This window comes from Oncorhynchus masou, chromosome 28 (genome assembly GCF_036934945.1).
Source record: "Oncorhynchus masou masou isolate Uvic2021 chromosome 28, UVic_Omas_1.1, whole genome shotgun sequence".
Classification (NCBI taxonomy): Eukaryota; Metazoa; Chordata; class Actinopteri; order Salmoniformes; family Salmonidae; genus Oncorhynchus; species Oncorhynchus masou.
In genome coordinates, this window is record NC_088239.1 from 36,245,072 (window position 1) to 36,265,657 (window position 20,586).

The window sequence follows — 20,586 nt, forward strand, 5'->3', positions numbered from 1 at the left end:
CAGTATGAAATGTATAACAGAAGTGAAGAAGGCAAAATAGTTTCTACAGTGTCTCATGAAAAACTTTTAAGCTAAAGATTTTATGGATGTAGGCCTACTGTGTGTCTATGAAACCACAAAATAAACAGTGATATTTTTGGAAAAACGTTTGAAAAACTGATGAGCCTTACAAAACTTGAAAACTTGTCCTGGTCATCCTGTTGGTTTAAAGCCATGTTTTGCTTCCTCAGGTTTTCGATGACGCTCTTCATCTGTGAGTTCTCCTTCTGGAGTTTGTCAAACTCACTTGATTTTCTCCCTCGATAAGTCATTGATGATAAATATTATTACTCTCAAAATAAGAACTTAACCTATCTCTGTGAGAGATCTATCAAGAAATGAGTGGAAATTAAATGTTGCTTGTCAGATGGAACCAGCAATGTTATCATGGCAAGGCTTCCGTTACATTGTGATGTCATAATGGGGGTCTGTTGACAGTGCTGAGCACATCAGCACATGGTGAACATCAATGAAAGCTTTTTGATTCCCATATAAAATCATGAATGTGGTGAATTTGTAAATACTATATATATATATATATAAACTCAGCAAAAAAATAAATGTACCTTTTTTAGGACCCTGTCTTTCAAAGATAATTCCTAAAAATCCAAGTAACTTCCCAGATCTTCATTGTAAAGGGTTTAAACACTGTTTCCCAGGCACAATCCCTACATCAGTGCTCAGACTTTCCGCAATAAACTGAGAGGCTGAACTGAGGGCTTGTAGGCCTGTTGTAAGGCAGGTCCTCATTAGGTCAGCAGGTCCTCATTAGACTGCCAAAAAGTGCTCTTCACTGACGAGTCGCAGTTAGGTCTCACCAGGGGTGATGGTCAGATTTACGTTTATCGTTGAAGGAATGAGCGTTACACCGAGGCCTGTACTCTGGAGCGAGATCGATTTGGAGGTGGAGGGTCCGTCATGGTCTGGCGCAGAGTGTCACAGCATCATCGGACTAAGCTTGTTGTCATTGCAGTCAGTCTCAACGCTGTGTATTACAGGGAAGACATCCTCCTCCCTCATGTGGTACACTTCCTGCAGACTCATCCTGACATAACCCTCCAGCATGACAATGCCACCAGCCATACTGCTCGTTCTGTGCATGATTTCCTGCAAGACAGGAATATCAGTGTTCTGCCATGGTCAGCGAAGAGCCCGGATCTCAATCCCATTGAGCACATCTGGGACCTGTTGGATCGGAGGGTGAGAGCTAGGGCCATTCCCCCCAGAAATGTCTGGGTACTTTCAGGTACCTAGGTGGAAGGGTGGGGTAACATGGTACAGCAAGAACTGGCAAATCTGGTGCAGTCCAAGAGGAGAAGATGCACTGCAGTACTTAATGCAGTTGATGGCCACACCAGATACTGACTGTTACTTTTTATTTTGACCACTGATTTTGATTATTCCATTTCTGTTAGTCAAATTTCTGTGGAACTGGTTCAGTTTATGTCTCAGTTGTTGAATCTTGTTATGTTCATACAAATATTTACACATGTTAAGTTTGCTGAAAATAAACGCAGTTGACAGTGAGAGGACATTTCTTTTTTTGCTGAGTTTTATATATATATATATACAGTTGAAGTTGGAAGTTTACATACACCTTAGACAAATACATTTAAACTCAGTTTTTCACAATTCCTGAAATTTAATGCCAGTAAAAATCCCCTGTTTTAGGTCAGTTAGGATCACCACTTTATTTTAAGAATGTGAAATGTCAGAATAATAGTAGAGAGATTGATTTATTTCAGCTTGTATTTCTTTCATCACATTCCCAGTGGGTCAGAAGTTTACCAACACTCAATTAGTATTTGGTAGCATTGCCGTTAAATTGTTTAACTTGGGTCAAACTTTATGGGTAGCCTTCCAAAAGCTTCCCACAATAAGTTGTGTGAATTTTGTCCCATCCCTCCTGACAGAGCTGGTGTAACTGAGTCAGGTTTGTAGGCCTTCTTACTGCACACGCTTTTTCAGTTCTGCCCACACATTTTCTATAGGATTGAGGTCAGGGCATTGTGATGGCCACTCCAATACCTTGCCTTTGTTGTCTAAACTCTTTATGGCTGCAGGGGCAGTATTGAGTAGCTTGGATGAAAAGGTGCCCATTGTAAACGGCCAGCTCCTCAGTCTCAGTACTTAATATATGCATATTATTTTTAGTATTGGATAGAAAACACTCTAAAGTTTCCAAAACTGTCCAAATAATGTCTGTGAGTATAACAGAACTGATATTGCAGGCGAAACCCTGAGGAAAATCAAAACAGGAAGTGGCTTCTATTTTGAAAACTCCATGTTCCATAGCCTCCCTTTGCTCCATTTAAAGGGATATCAACCAGATTCCTTTTCCTATCACTTCCTCAAGGTGTCAACAGTCTTCAGACATAGTTTCAGGCTTTTATTTTGAAAAATGAGCCAGAAAGATAACATTGCTTCAAGTGGTCACATGAGTTTTGCTCGCGCAACAGATTTTGGACAGCTATTGCTTTTCCCTCTCCTACTGTGAAAGACATTTGCGGTTGATATATTATCGATTATATATTTTAAAAACAACCTGAGGATTGATTATAAAAAACTTTGACATGTTTCTGTGGACATTATGGAAACTATTTGGAATTTGTCCGTGTTGTCGTGACCGCTCTTTCCTGCGAATTTCTGAACATAGCGCGCCAAACAAACAGGGATTTTGGATATAAAAATAATATTTATGGAACAAAAGGAACATTTGTTGTGTAACTGGGAGTCTCGTGAGTGAAAACATCCGAAGATCATCAAAGGTAAACGATACATTTAATTGCTTTTCTAATTTTCGTGACCGAGCTACTTCATGCTAAGTGTACTTAATGTTTTGTCGAGCGATCGATAAACTTACACAAACGCTTGGATTGCTTTCGCTGTAAAGCATAATTTCAAAATCTGACACGACAGGTGGATAAACAAAAGGCTAAACTGTGTTTTCTTCTATTGCACTTCTGATTTCATGAATATAAATATTTTTAATAATATTTATTGAATGTAGCGCTATGCTATTCAGCGGTTGTTGATGACACTTATCCCATTAACAGGATTGCAGCCATAACAAGTTAATCCCTTCTCTTAACATGTATGGCCCCAAAACATAATCAAGCAGCTGACCAATTACGCAAGACTTTAGTTCGAAGTTAACTGAAATTAATCAACAACTGGATACACTTCTTTCTTTCTAAAGTGAAACTATCCTCCGCATTGGAGTATCTCTACAAGTATAAGATTAACCAGTATTTCAGTTGTTTTACCGTCTCATGAAGAAGTGTGGCAGGCCTGTGAGGAAGGATCCTACAGCCATAAGGAAACAGCCCATAGCAATGAGCCTGGGCCGGTGCAGCTTCGCCCCAAAATGGCTGACCACAGCCAGGAACAGCAGGTTACCTGCAAGAAACCACAACACTACAGTAGTCAGGAATCGCAAATTATAAACACTGTTTTTTTTTCAACTAAAAATGGCATATCAGTTTGGATACTAGGTTGCAACAACACAGCATCAAATAAACCCATGTTAGAGGTTTGACAGTAGAGTCATGGACAAACGCCAGTCAATCAATTAATAGGAACAACTATAAAACTGGACAGTATTGAGAGCAGACTCTGACTGAACCACAAAAAAAATGGATAATACTGTAGTCTGTATCTGGTTTTTACTACATGAATTCTGAAGCAACTCAATGTTATTGTTGATACCCATCTCAAAGCTGCCGTCTATGAGTCCGATGAGAGAGCTGGACAGGTCAAAGTGTCTCTCTGAGTGATGGCACTCTTCATGTAGGTCCCTGACAGAGCTTTGGTGAAGGAGGCGAACGACAGGGCCACGATGAACTGCTGACAAACACAAGAGAGAGAGAACATTTGTGTGTGTTTGTCCGTGTGTATGTGCATGCGTGGATGCGTGTGCAGACAGAGTACATGTGTAGCTGAGGTGGCCTGCAATAGTAAAAAGAACGGACACAAGTTTACGTCTGCAAAGTTCTGGCGCTTTCCTTATATTCACATCAAACAAGTGCACACTTTAAATTACACAACATAAATGCACTTTACCTAAAGCAGAATTCAAAAATGTTCCACAAATAACCCTGTCTTAGTGTATGGTTTCACATGAAAACCACAATGTATTCCACATTCATACAATAGAAACACCTATATATGAAACCATAAATAACTGAATGTTTTTCTATATACCACTACCTTTATTGAAAAGTGACAACATTACATTCAGCTTTAAGATAGTGGCACCTCCAGAAAATCGTCTCTCTCTCACTGTATATGCACTAAAAGTCCACCAGACGGAGCGTGCTCGGCCAGTTTACCAGCTAGTGAGCACAATTTTACACAAAACAACCAATAACATCTAAAACCAACTCAGAAATCCCTAACAAATGGATTCTTGATAAAAAGATATCCTAGACAAAATCCAGTACAAGTGAGCTACTCAGTCAACATAGTCTCTGTGACTCGTAATTTTTTGTTTTTTACCTCAGCTAGCATCAAGCTAACATGTACTCTCACTCCATGTAAATCACCTTCTTCTCTCACTCAGTTCGACACAAAGCCAAACAAAACTTACCTAACTTGATAATATCTGGACAAAGTTATTAAATAGCATGTTATTACATATTGTGTATATATTTGAACGTTTGAAGTGCTGTTACATACCTGTAATAGTAAAAGAACCGACACAGTTTACCTCTGTAAAGTTCTGGTCCTTTTTCGGCCATCTCGTGTGAAGTTGGCACTGGGGAAATCCCATGTAATGAGAAACGAGGCCAAGGAGGCAAAAATACTGAAGGAGAAGACTCCCACAGGAACTCTATGCTAAACTGTTCTGCCACATTCATTTCAAATGTTACATCTTTCGATTTGTAAATAATAGGGAATACAAATAACTGCAAATAATTGAAACGGATTATTCAAACTACACTGTACAGCTTTAGTGTGTCTGTGCATCATAGGTACAACTGTAAGCAATTCCGTTCTCAAATGTCTGTTTAATGTGAGAAGCAAAATGAAAAACACCTGTTAGACCATTACAATGCGGACTGTCATGCATTTTTACTATTACCAACAAGACAACGAAGTGATACGTGTCATGGAGACTTATAACGGATACTTTCCTAACACCAAAAGTTCCCACGCTGAGCGATATTGTTTACTACACTATTATGCAGACAATCCAATAAGCGTCATACGTTTATTGTCATTCATACTCTTATTTTTAACCGAATATCTTTGCAAAAGTGTTCATTGTGTCAATTCAGAGCTCAGCAATATTGGAATCATGTGCTTAAGGGGACTGACTCTCAAGGCGCACAACAGGATAACAACAACGCATATTCAATTGAAAATCATTGCTTTAAATGGATGTGGTCGATTGTTTATATATGCCTATACAAATCTATGTATTTAACTTGTAAACCAAGGTTGGATTAGTTGGTCTGCTCTAAGTGCAGCATATTGGACGACTCCACAGTCATTGATAATTCGTGACTTTAAGTCATTCCTGTTATCTCTAGAGCATCCCGTATATCTATAGCGCTGCATTTCTTCCCCATCTTACCATGGATAGGGTTTGGTGCATTCCGGAGTTCACTTATGGTCCCACAAAGGTAATCTTAGTAGAAATTAATTTTTAGCATACTGTAAATGCCTGTGCATAATGTGCATAACAAAGCATCATTATTTTCATTCTCTTCAAAGGAATTCTGTAGAAGCAGCCTTTATTTTCAGACTCTGCAGGCCTGCTCGGGGAAACATATTACAATAAACAGGTAAGATTCATCCCACAAAAACATAAACAACAGAAAGAGAATTGTATTTCAAGACAGTTTAGAGAAGGTGGTCATAAGAGTTCTTAATATCACTTGCAAATTGTGAGGCATGTGCAGTTGTGAAATGTTGCGAGAGGCCCTTCTGAAAGTACATGATATGGTATTTCGTGGCAAGGTCTCACATCTTACCTCATCTTGCAGAATAAGCTCATGGTCCATTATCTGCTGCTCCAGAGTCAAGCCCAGGTCCCGCCCCATGTCACCACGGAGAATATGAGCAGCTGGCTGGAGTCTCAGGGCAAAAAATCCCTTAGGGAGAGGTGAGTACCACGTCAGCACTCACCTTCACTGCCATTCCCGGCCACCAGCAGCACTCCAGAAGGTGTGGGTAAAATAAACAACAGAAAAATCCGAAGCCAGGAAAGTTTAATTGCTCTGTGTTTTATTTGAAGGGTGTGGAAGGAAACCCTGGAGGAGGAAACGACCTCGCTCGGCTGGTAAGAGAATGAGAGTTAGAGACATACTACAAGTCAGTGAGCTTTTTACTAGCCTTTCAACAACGAGTTAGCACAGCAGAATAGATCTGTTGTGAAATTACACTAATGGGACTTCCTGTTTCATACTGCAGGCCTGGGAAGTACACTTGCCTAAAAATGATGGACATAGAGCACGAGGCTCTGTCTGTGCCTTTGTGGCGGACGAGGTGCAGAGCTGCTTCCAGCCCCCTGCAGCCACCCTACCAGTCCCGCCTGTCCTCGCGGTGGACATTTCCACCACACTACCAGCTGACATCCAAGCAGGTGAGTAGCAATGATAGAGAGCACTCTGACAGATGCCTGTTCCGACGACATCTTGGTGACTTCTAGTAGTAGAGCTCATCAGGATTGTTGTTGTCACCCATAACACAGACCTGGCTTCTTCCCACCTGGAGGTTGAAGACATCACCCCTAACACAGAGGCCGATCCTGCTTCATCCCACCTGAATGTGGTGGACATCACCCCTAAGAAAGAGGCAGTCCCGGCATCTTCCCACCTGGAGGTTGTGGACATCACCCCTAATACAGAGGCAGAGCCCATCTCTTCCATCTTGGAGGTTGTGGATGTCACACCTGAAGAAAGGACTCTCACGACGGCTGTCTTCGCCACTCTGCCAGCTGACATCCAAGCAGGTGAGTAACACTTAGAGAGCACTCTGACAGGTGCCGTTTGTCATGACATCTTAGTAGAACCTTTTAACTGGCCAGAGTTTAGAAGCTACGTTTTGCATTTGTTTACATTCTGTTACTCTTTTTTCCCTTTCCAGAGGATGTTGCTGTGGTCATCCCGGATGTCACCCCACACGTCACCAAGGACGTGACACTGGATGTTCCATGCAGAGCTAGGAAAGGGGCAGTCCAGCGATTATTTTGCAGGCTTTGGAGGGCAGTGTGCTGCTGCGCCTGCCACAAGGAAGAGGAGAAACAATATTAATTATTCATCAGACCTTCAGAAATGGGATTGAACCATAGACCATTAAATGATTTGCATTATAATTGAACTCAATTCTGCTTTTCTTCTGTTTACTACTTAATTTCAGAACATTTCTATAAACTTTCACTTTGCAAGTGTGGAGTAGGTTATGTAAATAAATGAGAAACATCACAATGTTAATGCTTTTAATAATTGACTTTGTAAAAGTTTTTTAAAAAGGGTGCTCAACCAACGTTCAGTTGAGGTGCAACCAAAAATTTGAATCATCATAGAAAAGGAAAAGGCGCAACTCTTGCTCACTATAAAAAATGCATTGTTTTATTCAGGCAAGGTTAAAAGATTAACGTTTTGGCCTAGTCTATGATGATATGCAAATTATGTTTGTAACAGGAAAAGGGTGACCCAGACTCACCCTGGTTCTTGAGGGTTGAAGACAGTGAAAAATGATCTCTAACTAAATGGGACTTGTCAATTCTTTAAAGAAAATCTTTAATGAACATGAATTTAAATACAATTGACTTGAGGATCAGAGCAGGCAGGCTGACTGGCTAGCCCTGAAGGCCCTCTGCCTCTACCTGTGTGGTTCATCTCAAACAAGAGGTTGTGTGGGTTGTCTTTCTCTCTGTGGGTGTGAATCACTATGACCTCTCCCTCTGCCTGCCATTTGGCTGATCAGAAGCCTTCTGCTCTTTCTTGCTCACATGAACAGGAGGAATGGCCTCTGGAGTAACATCCTCCTCTGTCTAACACCTCTTCCACCTCCTCTTTCTGACTGTGTTCGACTGAGGTCACTTGTTCTCTCTCCCTGGGTGTTGGATAGTTCCTCCTCCTCTGTGTCTTTGTGAGTTTGGAGGGAGTTATCCTGTTCCGGCTCACTCTAAGGGTGTGCACCATAATCTCTTTCGGTGTGTTGAGGGGTTCAGTGGTTTTGGAGGGAGTCTGAAGTTCGATCTCAAGCGATGAGTGTGGGGTCTGTCCCGTGGTGGTGTCCCCATCCCTCCTAAGGAGAAGCCACTGAGACATGTGATGAGGCCAAGGAAAATCACTCTGCAGGGATGGGATAGGACACATCACAACACTGCTGCTCATTCATATTCAAACACACCTCAGAGTACGGACACAAACATGGACGCCCCCCCGCCACACACACACAATTAACTTACCTGTACATATCAGAATCATACATTCGACAGCCACATGTATTGATCCCCCACCTCAAACATGTTGAGTCAATTCCAGATGCTGGAATGGTGCTTGAATGCAGGTGCAGTAGGGCCAAGTATGTAATGATGTGATACCATGTGTACCCCATATCCCCATATCCTGTGTTTGTGTTGATGTTTTTTAAAGTCACACTGAGATTAAACATCTATTTTACCACAGTACCCTGTAAAAGTGGAAGTCATATTAAACAACTACCATAGAGAACCTTCTCTCCATAGGAATTGCATACCATATTTTTTCCATACATCAAAATAATACTTTATTGTCAATAAGCAATTATTTACTTAGATAAGGCCTCAACAAGGCCCCAGTTAATGTTTGAAAATAACTAATTTCACTGCCAGTGATTTACACTGAGTGTATAAAACATTAAGAACACCTGCTCTTTCCATGACATATGCTGACCAGGTGAATCCAGGTTAAAGCTATAATCCCTTATGGATGTCACTAGTTAAATCCACTTAAATCAGTATAGATAAAGAGGAGGAGACAGGTTAAAAAATATATTGTAAGGCTTGAGACAACTGAGACATGGATTGTGTATGTGTGCTATTCAGAGGGTGAATGGGCAAGACAAAATATTCACGTGTCTTTCAACAGGGTATGGTAGTAGGTGCCAGGGGTACCAGTTTGTGTCAAGAACTGCAACGCTGCTGGATTTTCTACGTTCAACAGTTTCCTGTGTGTATCAACAATGGTCCACCACTCAAAAGACATACAGCCAACTTGACACAACTGTGAGAAGCATTGGAGTCAACATGGGCCAGCATCCCTGTGAATGTGTTGTACACTCAGTACATTAATAGTATTGGTACCGTGTTCTTGCCGTAACCTGTAAAGCTGGAGCAGCCTGCGAGGCAGGGGGAGGTGTAGGTGATGCTGTTGTCTGAACACACAGGGTCCCACTCCCCAGCCAAGCAGGAGCAGTCTCTGTTACACTCTGACAACAGGCTGCCATCGTACACCAGGGGACCTGGGGGACAGAGAAAATGGCTGGTAATAATGATGTTTAAATAATTGTTGCTGAACTATCATTGACATACGCACAGAGACAAAACAGCCAGGAATCCTGGCTCAGTAACAACCATACTGTATATTCCCACAAGAGGGAGCCCCGGCACAAGCCCATGTGTGTTTTGGTCAAACTCTCCCTCATATTCCACTGATCAAAACTTTTGTTTTTATCAACCCACCAATCAACTAATCAGATGTCATATTTACGTTAATTCATTGAGCTGTAATTAAAGATATTTCTTTACAGTTATTTACATATGTAATTGTATTGGTTAGTATTGAATTACGCTTTCGACTGCAATTTCCAGAATGCCTTGCGACAGGAATGAGAGAGAGAACGCGCCAGTTATGTGCAGGTGCAAAGTGATTAAGCTGACCTTTCCGCAAGCATCTTACCTGCATTGCTCTGTAGAATCTAAAGTTGTTAAATGTAACGTGAACAAGTAATATTACTAAATGAAGCGTACATATCAACCCCGACGTCCCGAGTCATTACTTTGAAGACAGTTATTCTAAAAGTAATGAAGACAGTTATTCTAAAAGTAATTGCTCTTTTGACCAATCAGATATGCTCTGAAAAAGAGCTGATGCGAAAATATCTAACGTGATAATTTCCCATCATTATTCAACAGGCTAATGGGTCTCCAGTTGTCTATATAAAGTATAATATAAAATAAGTATCCTTATTAAGTTTGGGAATCAAAGTAATTACACCTTGTTTTAAGGATGCCAGGAACTCCCATGTTTCTATTGATTCTTGATACATAGAATAGAACAAGAATGAAAGGAATCAAATTATCATTGAATGCTTTATAAAACCCGCTTATTAAACCATCATTTCCAGGGGACCTATTGTCCTTAAGGCTTTTAATCCAGTCTTTTATCTCAATTTCAGATAACTCATCATCACAAAAATCCCTGAAATCATTATCTATCTTCTTAGCAATGTTTGCAACACGTCATGCTCTATCAACTGAGCTATGAAGGAGCACGTCGACGTCACTAGAATGATGACAAGCAATTTTAAGGGATTCTAAAGGGAATCCGAATTCCAAACTAATTTCTATGGCAACACAGTTGTCAATTTTGTAAACAATCATTTTCGAACGTGTGTTGCCAAGAGACATCTAACCGACGTTTTATGGAACGTTTTCTATGCGAAAACAACAACTTTGCTGCTGACAACACACTTGTTTGATTTTTGAGACCTGAGAACAATCGACTGGAAAATGCCTGGGTGCTTTTCAAGACTGGCGGAGAGAGTGCGTGGACGTCGGCGGACTAATGCGTCGACAGGTTGTTCAAATTCATTTGTGGCTTGTTTTTCTTGTTTTTTTCTGTTTTGCAGGGTTCGTGATCGTCGACAGGTGGACAGCGACAGCGACTTCGAAGAGGGTATGTGGAGTTTACAACTCTTCTTTTACTACATTTAACAATGTCATTATAATTTGCGAAATGTTGTGTATTTCTATCATTGAGACTTGGCAAAACTGCTAGTGCTAGAGATGTTGTAGCTAGCTAGCTTGCTAGCTAACATTAACTCTAGTAACTGTTGCTAAGCAATCGACTTTTGCTACCTAGCTAGCTAGTATTAGCAATTTTGCTACGTTTTATGTCCTAACAATAGTTTATTTTATATTCCAATGTTCCTCATTTTTAGAAACAACTGTCCTGGATGAGGTCCAGTTGGATGTGCCATTGAATGATGTACCAGATGTTCCACAGCTGCCAGTCCTCCTTGATGTCCAGAATGCTGCTATCATCCTTGAGGAGGTGCCAGATGTGCAGACTATCCTTGAGGTACAATTTTCTGAAAGTTTGGGGTTTTATGTTTGAAAAATATCCCAGATATTCAAGTTGTGTCGCTTTGACATGAAACAAATCTCCTGTCTGCTTTCTGCTTTAGGAGGCCACTGGCAATTGGCAGTTGATTCTGATTAGGTTCAGCCCCCTGTACTGTGGGCCTGTTGTGATCAGGGTAAGAGACCCCCCCCCCCCACACACACACAAATACACACACACACACACACACACACACACACACACACACAGTCACATCACGGTTACAATGTTTACTGTTTCCAACATGAATGTATTGTAATGTGCAGAACAATGCCGGTCCGGTGGTTAAAGCTTGGAGAACTTTCCAGTTCATCAGCCCCATCATCACCTACATGCGTGGGGGATCCCAGGTATGTGTCATTGTAACTAGCTAATCCTAATCTACATTGTCAGTCATTTGATCTTGGTGGAAATGTGTCACAGCAATTGCTGAAGTGGTTTTATTGATGTTGTCTTGTTGTTTATCTCAACAGCAGGTGGTGGTGAGGATGCACCACATGAGTAGGGTGAGAGGCCTGGAGACTCAACTGGTGTGGGCCATCTCCAAGGAGACAGCCAGGCTTAGTCCAGAGGACATCCCCTACTGTGCCACCAAAGTGCAGTCCATCACTTGGATCCAGGTAAGACGTAAATACTAATGAAACAGTAGTAGATTAGGCTTTTCTTCACTTATTCCATTTGGCCTTAACATGTATTCTCTCTCTGTCAGCGTGTGGCTGGCAGGGTGACCCACTTCGCGTCTCACCTCCGCCACGAGACGTCTGTGGACGTGACGCTTGGCTGCAACCAGGTAAATAAACGATTTCCTATGTATATAGACTAGACATTACTGGGCATTTTTGCATTAGATTTGGTGTGTTTTCTTATAACGTGTGTGTGGTAAACAGGTGTGTTGTGTGTGTTTTGAGCAGCAGACTGATGTCTCAGTGGTGTACGCCACTCTCCACATGGGGCTGGACGGGTTTCTCTCCTCTTCAGCGTGGTCGGAGGCTGCCTCCTTCTCTACGCCCACCACTCAGCAGTTCACTGACCCAGAGCCTGAGGGCCACAACTGCTATGAGGTCAGACGTTACACACACATACTATTGACTCGGAGCATTAAGATCCTTCCATTGACCGATTGTTTGTTATGTCATTGCACTGGTCACTGATTTTGAATGCTTGTTTTGTTGTCGTAGGGCTGGGAGGAGGACCTGCTGCCTGAGGAGAGGGAGGTTCCTCTGCTAAAGTGAGTTCCTCTAAATGTCTGTGTAGTCTGGGCTTGTCAGATGCTGAAGGATTGTGGTCATAATGCTGTTATCCTCCATTGACTCTGATGGTTGACATGCTCCATTCCCTCCCTTTCACAGCCTCTACCTTACTACCAAGAGAGTGGAGGACATCGCCCTGAGGCTCGTCTCCCTGCGCCAGGCCTTCACTGTGAGTGGACCCACTGTTCTTTTTGTCTCTGTGACTTCTTGTTCTCCAAGAGGAAGATGTCTCACCCTAACTCTTCCCTCTTCCCTAGACCCTGCTTGGTTCCACCCTGAGCAGGAACCATCTGTTTGTGGCGGGAAAGGTCCTCCTGGGCGCCCTTGTTCAGGCCAACCACATGGTAACTCACTAACTCAAGGGAAAGAGAGCATCCCTGAGGGGAAATGTGTTCTGTTCACTAAGATGCTCTTTTCTTTGTCATAGGACGAGGCCAAATTCATCCGTACCTATAACGACTTTGTGGACTACCTGAGTGACCCCTCCAAGCGGAATGACATTGAGAGGGAGCTGGCTGAGGCAAAGGTGTTCACTAACTCTTTCAAGTCTCACTGAGTTCTTCCACATGCATGTCTTTTATACATCACAGTAGCTGATCTATATGAAATCATTCCTATTTTCTCCAAACGTGTTTTCTTGTCCTAGATACATCATGTGAACATGATAGATGTCCTCTTTGAGCTGGTGCTGTTTGGGTTGATGACAGCTCAGAAGTCCCTGATGGTGGTAAGTAGCATCTCACTGGAACATGTTTTGATATCTCTCTATTAGCAGTTTCACTTAAATTCCCCATCTCTTCTATTCTCTCCTCTTTTCTCCTCCTTTGTTTCCTTTAGCACCCTGGTGGGTTGGTGGAGCGTCTGTACGCTCTCCTGTACTCCTTCCTGCCCACTGCTGCCAACATGGAGCCAGAGGCTGACAGATACCTGCTGCTGCTCAATGTAAGAGTCAAGAGGTTACTTCCTGTTTCCTTCCATATTCTTAGTGTACTTCCTGTTTACTTCCATATTCATGGTTAACCAGGTTCCAATGCCATTTTAGGGGGAGTATTTCTAATTGTCTCTCTCCTCTTGATAAGCTAGTAACTCAGAGCCATTTTCTATGTGTTGTGTGGTGTTCTCTTCAGGGCGGACTGATGGCTCTGCTAGATGACATGTTTGGCCAGCAGCTGGCCTGGTACTTTAACCCAGAGTCTCTGGTCACTGAGCTCTCCAGCCTCCTGGAGTACCACTTGGAGAGCCTCATGGCCAGCATGTAGTCCTACTGCAGGGACCATACTCCTTTCTCCTTCTCTCTCTCTTTTGAAGGAATTGAGGACTTGAAGTGCTTTGTTGAACCATGATTAGTTAACACCCATGAATTTAATGTATTCTCTTGTTTTCTCTCCCCACAGGATTCTTGTGACACTTTGCCACCCAACAGGGATCTAGACACCAATGCACTACATTACTTTGCACTGAATTTGACATTTTTAAATAAAATAAGTTGTAGTTCAAAAACATTTGTTTCTGTCTTTTCATCTATTTGATGTATGACCATTTAATCTTCCTAGAGTTATAATGCTAATATTAGATTATTACATGAACAATGATGCTTTATTATCTGCAAATGGAAATAAAAAAACTGTTTAGATGATTTACAGATACTACAGGCCCACACTTTATATGGATTTGTACTGTGGTTTGTGATACTGTACTATTTAAAAACATGTAGGACTATATACACTGAGTGCACAAAACATTAGGAACATCTTCTTCATATTGAGTTGCACAATCTTTTCCCCTCAGAACAGCCTCATTTCGTCTGAGCATGGACTCTACAAGCTGCCCTAAGCTTTCCACAAGGATGCTGGTACATGTTGTGTCAAGTTGGCTGGATGTCCTTTGGGTGGTGGACCATTCTTGATACACATGGGAAACAGTTGAGCATAAAAAACAGCAGTGTTGCAGTTCTTGACACACTTAAACCGGTGCGCCTGGCACCTACTACCATACCCCGTTCAAAGACAGTTAAATATTTTCTCTTGCCAAATCACCCTCTGAATGACACACACAACCCATGTCTCAATTCTCTCAAGGTTTTAAAATATTTCTTTTTCCCCTTCGTCTACTCTGACTGAAGTGGATTCAACAAGTAACATCAATAAGGGGTCATAGCTTTCACTTGGTCATTCTATGTCATGGGAAAGAGCAGGTGTCCTCGATGTTTTGTATTATCAGTGTGTGTAGTAACCTGGTACAGTATAAAGTATACCACTAGAGGGGATAATTGCATCAGTCTTGAATGTTACTTCTCACGATCCCTACTCTACATTAAGTCACCCAAGTTACCGGAGTCTACAATGGCAATCTTAGTTTTTTATATTTGATAGTTAGATTAGATGAATGACTAGAATAGACTCTTTCTATGAGAAATACATGATAAAGAATAGAAAGAACATATTCTACAATGCACATCCTACACAAATGCCTTGCTTCCCTAAAAATACTGTGTGTTACAGCAAATAAGGTGGTACAATGTTAGCTCATGATTATCTATTCAGTACAATGAGTAGTTAAGAGAGATAGAATCTCACCTTCCAGCCTTGTCACTGAATCTCACATGTAATTCATGTCTCTTACAAGCCTGATGCCCACTGTTGACATGGCTGTGATCTGAAAGGGACCAAAAAATATGTTATGAACCAGGAAAGACTAATGTACACTTTGGATGCATTGGATTGGAAATTAAATGTAAATGCAACTTAAGAAAGTTTGTAATTGGGATGAATTATCCCTTTAAACTGTGTTGAACTACAAGATGAAAAACCAGTGTTGTCCCCTGACCTTGTATGTATACTGGGCAAGGGCAGGTCGTATTTGGGCTTCTTCTTATGGGGGTTGAGTTTCAGGGAGCCTGGGGGGCGACGGGGCCTGGCTGGCCCTGAAGAAGTTGGTTAGATGAGTACTTGAAGGCTTATATCTATATTTTGGAACGTTGGATGATGTTTTCGGGAGAAATCATGGAAAAGGGACCAGACCACTTTTTTTGTTAGTTAACCTAAACGAATCACCACCCTCTATAGAATAACAACAGTGACAACAGTTGACTGCTATTTAAGTCATAATTTGACTGTCAAATCCATGTATTGGTATGTGGCCATTGACTTTTATGGAGAGACCGCCCCACATTTTCTGTGCCATTTCCTGGGCATTTCATTAACTCCCTGTTCTAAGTTCTGCGCATCCCAGCTCTTGGAAAAATCAATGGTACAAAACCTAAGATATTGATCTTTTAGGAGGTGCGTAACGGGCTGCAGGGAGGTCAGGCGCAGGATAGCAGAACTGGGTATTAACCGGAGCAGTTTAATGAGGAAAAAACCAAAGGCACCCAGAACAACAAAATATGGGTTGAAATAACCCGTCGCAAACCAGTCTGAAGTGCACATACACTTTACAACAAACAATTCCACACACAGACATGGGGGGAACAGAGGGTTATATACATGTCAAGTAATGAGGGAATGTAAACCAGGTGTGTGGGAAAACAAGACAAAACAAATGGAAAATGAAAGGTGGATCGGCAATGGCTAGAAGACCGGTGACGTCGACCGCCGAACGCAGCCCGAACAAGGAGAGGAACCGACTTCGGTGGAAGTCGTGACAGATCTGTTTAAAACAATCAATCTTGTCATCGTGATCTGAGGTTAACATTTTGTGTAATTCCACTAAGTTTTATAGGGTGAAAATGCAAGCTTGTGTAAGGTAGTAACACAAACTGTCCGCATTAGGGAAATTTGCGCAATATATAATTTACTATGGCAAAGAAATTCAACATGTCAATTTAAGAATATTGTATTCTTTGCCTACTCACAAAGTATTACCAAAAGTACATATATTTAAAGGGACATAACACTGAGACCCCTGGACATGGGTGGGGGAATATTTGTGTGACGGCCTAAAATAGGGGCAGAAGCTCACCAGCACCAACCACCCCTGAACGTCAGAGTCATTTAACCATTTAGAGAGTTGAACAAATGCCTGGCACTATTAGACTAGAGCCTCCATAGTCTATGCAGCAACCTGAACATTTCACGTGCCTACCTTTAGGTTTCTCTCAGTACAGTCCATTGTACTGGCCTGTGTGATGTGTAGTAGTTTGATGCATCTTATTACTTTGTTTGTTTGTCACCCGAAAATTCAGTCTCAGCCAATGATTGTTAATATCCTCAATTCCTTACCTGACCCTTACAGACGCAGATGCCTGACCTGAAGACATTCAAACAGCACTTTGAGAGCAAGCATCCCAAGTCCCCAATGCCACCAGAGCTGGTTGATGTTGAGACTTAAAACGATGACACACACAATGGACCTACAGCTGGGGTAAGATGCAGTATACAGTGGGAAGAAATAGTAAGTGAACCCTTTGGAAATACCTGGATTTCTTTTATTTTTTATTCTTTTTTTTATACTTAGTTTTTTTTTTTAATTACTTCGTTTTTATTGTAGGAACACAAAGAAAGTACAAATAAAGCCAAATAAAAGAACAACAACAAAAAAAGATCTGGCAGTTACAGTGCACTTCATACCTTCATCATCATACCATCATATTAGTTACATTGACATCTTTGAATTAGACCTTTTCCAAGTACGAAACCCATTTTTCCCAGTATTCTTGACCTCTCTCCTGTTGAGTTCTTAAGGCAAAGATCATACGCTCCGTGTGGTGTATTTCTTCTACAATGTCTATCCGTTGTGTCACTGTGGGAGGGTCTTTTAGTAGCCATTTCCAAGTGATAGCCTTTTTACTGGCTGCCAGTAGGACCTTCAAGAGGTACTTTTCTCTATTGTGTAAGTTATCAGGTATTTCACCCATGTACAAAGAAATGAATGTTTGTTCTATGTCAAATCCCATTATTTTTCCAATGTTAGATCTTATTTCTCCCCAGTAAGTTTCGATTGCGGGGCAAGTTCAAAAGATATGAGAGTGGTCTGCCCTCAATAGACCGCATTCTCTCCAACAAGGGTGTTGTGAGCCAGTCTGTTTTGATTTCAGTTTAGGTGTTATGAAGAAACGTATAACATTCTTCCAACAGAATTCTCTCCATGACCTTGAGTTGGTGGAGCTTTGTTGAGTCTCTAATATATTCAACCATGTTTCATCAGTTATTTCAATGTTAAGTTCCTCCTCCCATTTCTTTTTAATATAGTTTGCAGAATGTTTCTTTGAGAATTGAATACCCAAGTAGAGATTTGAAATAGTTTTTTCATTACTCCCCAAGTTGTATGCGTTAGTGAATACTTGGATTAATTTTGGAGGTGCTCGAGGGTCAGTCACTTTTATCTCCCTTACGAAATAGTGTCGTACTTGTAGGTATCTGGAAAAATCTTGTTTATCCAAGCCATGTTTTTTACTAAGGTCCTGGAAGTTATCTAGGTTCCCCTTCCTTATAATTGTACTGAATGACATGATGCCTTTCTGCGTCCATTGTTTAAACCTGCTGTCCTGAGTTGCAGGGATGAAGCTGGGGTCATATACGGGCCAACTCAGCAGTTTGATCTCTCTGTTTAAATTATTTTGCTTAACTACCCTAAACCATGTCTTCAGAGAGAAATTAATCCACTCATTTTGTCTATTGTATATTTCTTTTACCATCTCCTTATTTCCCAGTACTGACTGTATGGGTATCTCTGTCAGAGTAGTCTCGATGTCTTTCCATTTGGATTCATATTCTGAATTGCACCAACACACCAGGGGTCTCAATTGGGCTGACACATAATAATCTTTTAGGTTTGGTAAGGCCATACCCCCACAGTTCTTTGGTAACTGTAATGTTGTATATCTAGTTCTTGGTCTCTTACTGTTCCGTTTATCCCATTCCCTAAACTGTTTAGGTGGGATTTCTATGGGCAGTGATTGGAACAAATACAGTAACCTTGGCAGGATGTTCATTTTGATTGTTTCAATTCTACTACTAAGATCTTAGGGAAGTGAATTCCACATGTCTAGGTCATCATATATTTTCTTGTTAATGTGATCGTAATTCATACAATAAAGTTTGGGTATATCTTTTGGTAAATTTACTCCCAGATATATAATGGATGAAGAGGTCCAGGTGAAGTTATACCTACTCTTCAGATCTTCCTGTGGGGTATAGTTATATACTAGGGCTTGGGTCTTGTGTACGTTAAGCACATACCTTGAATATGTTCCAAATGTTGTAAAACATCAATCATTCTAGGTACACTTGAGCCTGGGTCTTTAAGGAATAACAGAACGTCATCAGCATACATGCATATCTTATGTTCACTGTCTCTTATTGGTATTCCCTCTAAAGTTGGGTCCTGTCTTATTGCCTGTGCTAATGGTTCTAGGTACAAGGAGAAGAGCGTGGGTGAAAGATTATAGCCTTGTCTTGCCCCTCGCTCTAATTTTAGCGTTCGTGTCAAATGTCCATTTATCTTTATTCTAGCGGTCGGACATGAATACAGTGTTTTGATGCACTGTATCACTTCTTTGTTGAAACCAAATCTTTCCATAACTTGGAATAGATAATCCCATCCCACTGAATGAAATGCTTTTTCTGCATCTCGGCTGATTAATATTGCACTTGTCTTATTCTGAGTAATGTGGTCCATGACATGTAGTGTTCTCCTTATATTGTCCTGTGTCTGCCTATTTTGTATGAAACCATTTTGATCTCCGTCAATCAAATCTGGGATTATGTTCTCCATTCTTTTGGCTATTATTGATGCATATAGTTTATAATCTCTGTTAAGAATTGTGATAGGTCTATATGAACTGCATTCTTTCTTATCTTTACCCTCTTTTGGGATTACTGTTACGGTTTTCTATGTGTGAAGGAGAGTCGGACCAAAATGCGGCGTGTAGATTGCGATCCATGTTTAATAAACTGAAAAAACACGAATCAAAAATACAAACACTACAAAAACAATGAACGTAACGAAAACCGAAACAGCCTAATACTGGTGCAAACTAATACACGACAGACATAAGTACAAAGGACAATCACCCACGAAACACTCAAAGAATATGGCTGCCTAAATATGGTTCCCAATCAGAGACAACGATAAACACCTGCCTCTGATTGAGAACCACTTCAGACAGCCATAGACTTATCTAGAACACCCCACTAAGCTATAATCCCAATACCTATGAAAAAAACCCAAGACAAAAACACACCACATACAAAAGCCCATGCCACACCCTGGCCTGACCAAATAAATGAAGAAAAACACAAAATACTTAGACCAGGGCGTGACAATTACTGATATGATGGCCTCTCTCCATGACGGTGGGAGACCCCCCTCCCTCAGAGTCCAGTTAAAACAGGCCTTAAGTAGAGGTGCTAATTGTTCTTTGAAGATCTTGAACCATTCTGAAGGGAAGCCATCAGTGCCTGGAGACTTGTTGGCTTTTTCCTGAGATATTGCTTTATTAATTTCTTCGGTGGATATTTCTGAAGAAAGTCTATCATTTTGCTCTATCCCAATTGAGGGGAGATCGAGTGAGTTCAAAAAGTGCTCTATTGTCTGCGCATCTGCCTTCTCTGGTTGCTTGTACAGATTTTTGTAATATGATTCAAATATATTCTGTATTTCATCTAATATGCATGTTTTTTGTTTTGGGGTCATTTATTTTGAAAATGGTATTCTGTGCTTGTTGTTTCCTGAGTCTCCACGCTAGTAATTTGGTTGCCTTTGAGCCTGCTTCATAATATTGTTGTTTCTGGAACCTAAGCTTTTTCTCTACTTCTTCTCTATAAATCTGGTCAATTTCCTGTTTTACCTTTTGAATCAAAACTTTATATTTCTTGAGGAAAGAGCATTGTTTGTGTGAGCCAAACTTTTTATATATATATATATATATATATATTTATTTTATGGCAGGGAAATTTGTACTGACACTTAATGTTAGCTTGATGGCTATTCGTTTTTACCAATTTATGGTACAATGT

The 20,586-nt window shown here is 41.0% G+C and overlaps 1 protein-coding gene and 2 long non-coding RNA genes across 3 annotated transcripts; 2 read left to right on the plus strand and 1 right to left on the minus strand.

Moving 5' to 3' along the window:
• Positions 1 to 3,314: 3,314 nt before the first annotated feature.
• LOC135518575 (uncharacterized) lies at positions 3,315 to 4,810 on the minus strand. Its single transcript, XR_010452172.1, has 3 exons — positions 4,717 to 4,810; positions 3,748 to 3,885; positions 3,315 to 3,438 (listed from the first exon to the last, which is right to left on the minus strand). It is a non-coding gene; the product is annotated as an uncharacterized LOC135518575 (long non-coding RNA).
• Positions 4,811 to 6,385: 1,575 nt separating this feature from the next.
• On the plus strand, positions 6,386 to 7,318 carry LOC135518576 (uncharacterized). Its single transcript, XR_010452173.1, has 3 exons — positions 6,386 to 6,628; positions 6,737 to 6,997; positions 7,132 to 7,318. It is a non-coding gene; the product is annotated as an uncharacterized LOC135518576 (long non-coding RNA).
• A 3,294-nt stretch (positions 7,319 to 10,612) lies between these two features.
• LOC135518465 (uncharacterized) lies at positions 10,613 to 14,110 on the plus strand. Its single transcript, XM_064943640.1, has 13 exons — positions 10,613 to 10,931; positions 11,197 to 11,336; positions 11,443 to 11,514; positions 11,645 to 11,728; positions 11,852 to 11,998; positions 12,088 to 12,168; positions 12,290 to 12,439; positions 12,557 to 12,606; positions 12,728 to 12,797; positions 12,886 to 12,972; positions 13,056 to 13,154; positions 13,275 to 13,355; positions 13,466 to 14,110. Exons 1-13 carry the CDS (start codon positions 10,766 to 10,768, stop codon positions 13,646 to 13,648), a joined length of 1,410 nt encoding a protein of 469 aa, XP_064799712.1. The 5' UTR covers positions 10,613 to 10,765; the 3' UTR covers positions 13,649 to 14,110.
• Positions 14,111 to 20,586: the final 6,476 nt, after the last annotated feature.

Excerpts from the sequence above, each read along its gene's own strand:
- LOC135518465 (XM_064943640.1), top strand. The coding sequence starts at position 10,766 with ATGCCTGGGTGCTTTTCAAGACTGGCGGAGAGAGTGCGTGGACGTCGG. Across the intron at positions 11,515-11,644 it reads GTGGGCCTGTTGTGATCAGG|AACAATGCCGGTCCGGTGGT; the intron begins GTAAGAGACCCC and ends TGTAATGTGCAG. Across the intron at positions 12,798-12,885 it reads CCCTGCGCCAGGCCTTCACT|ACCCTGCTTGGTTCCACCCT; the intron begins GTGAGTGGACCC and ends CCTCTTCCCTAG.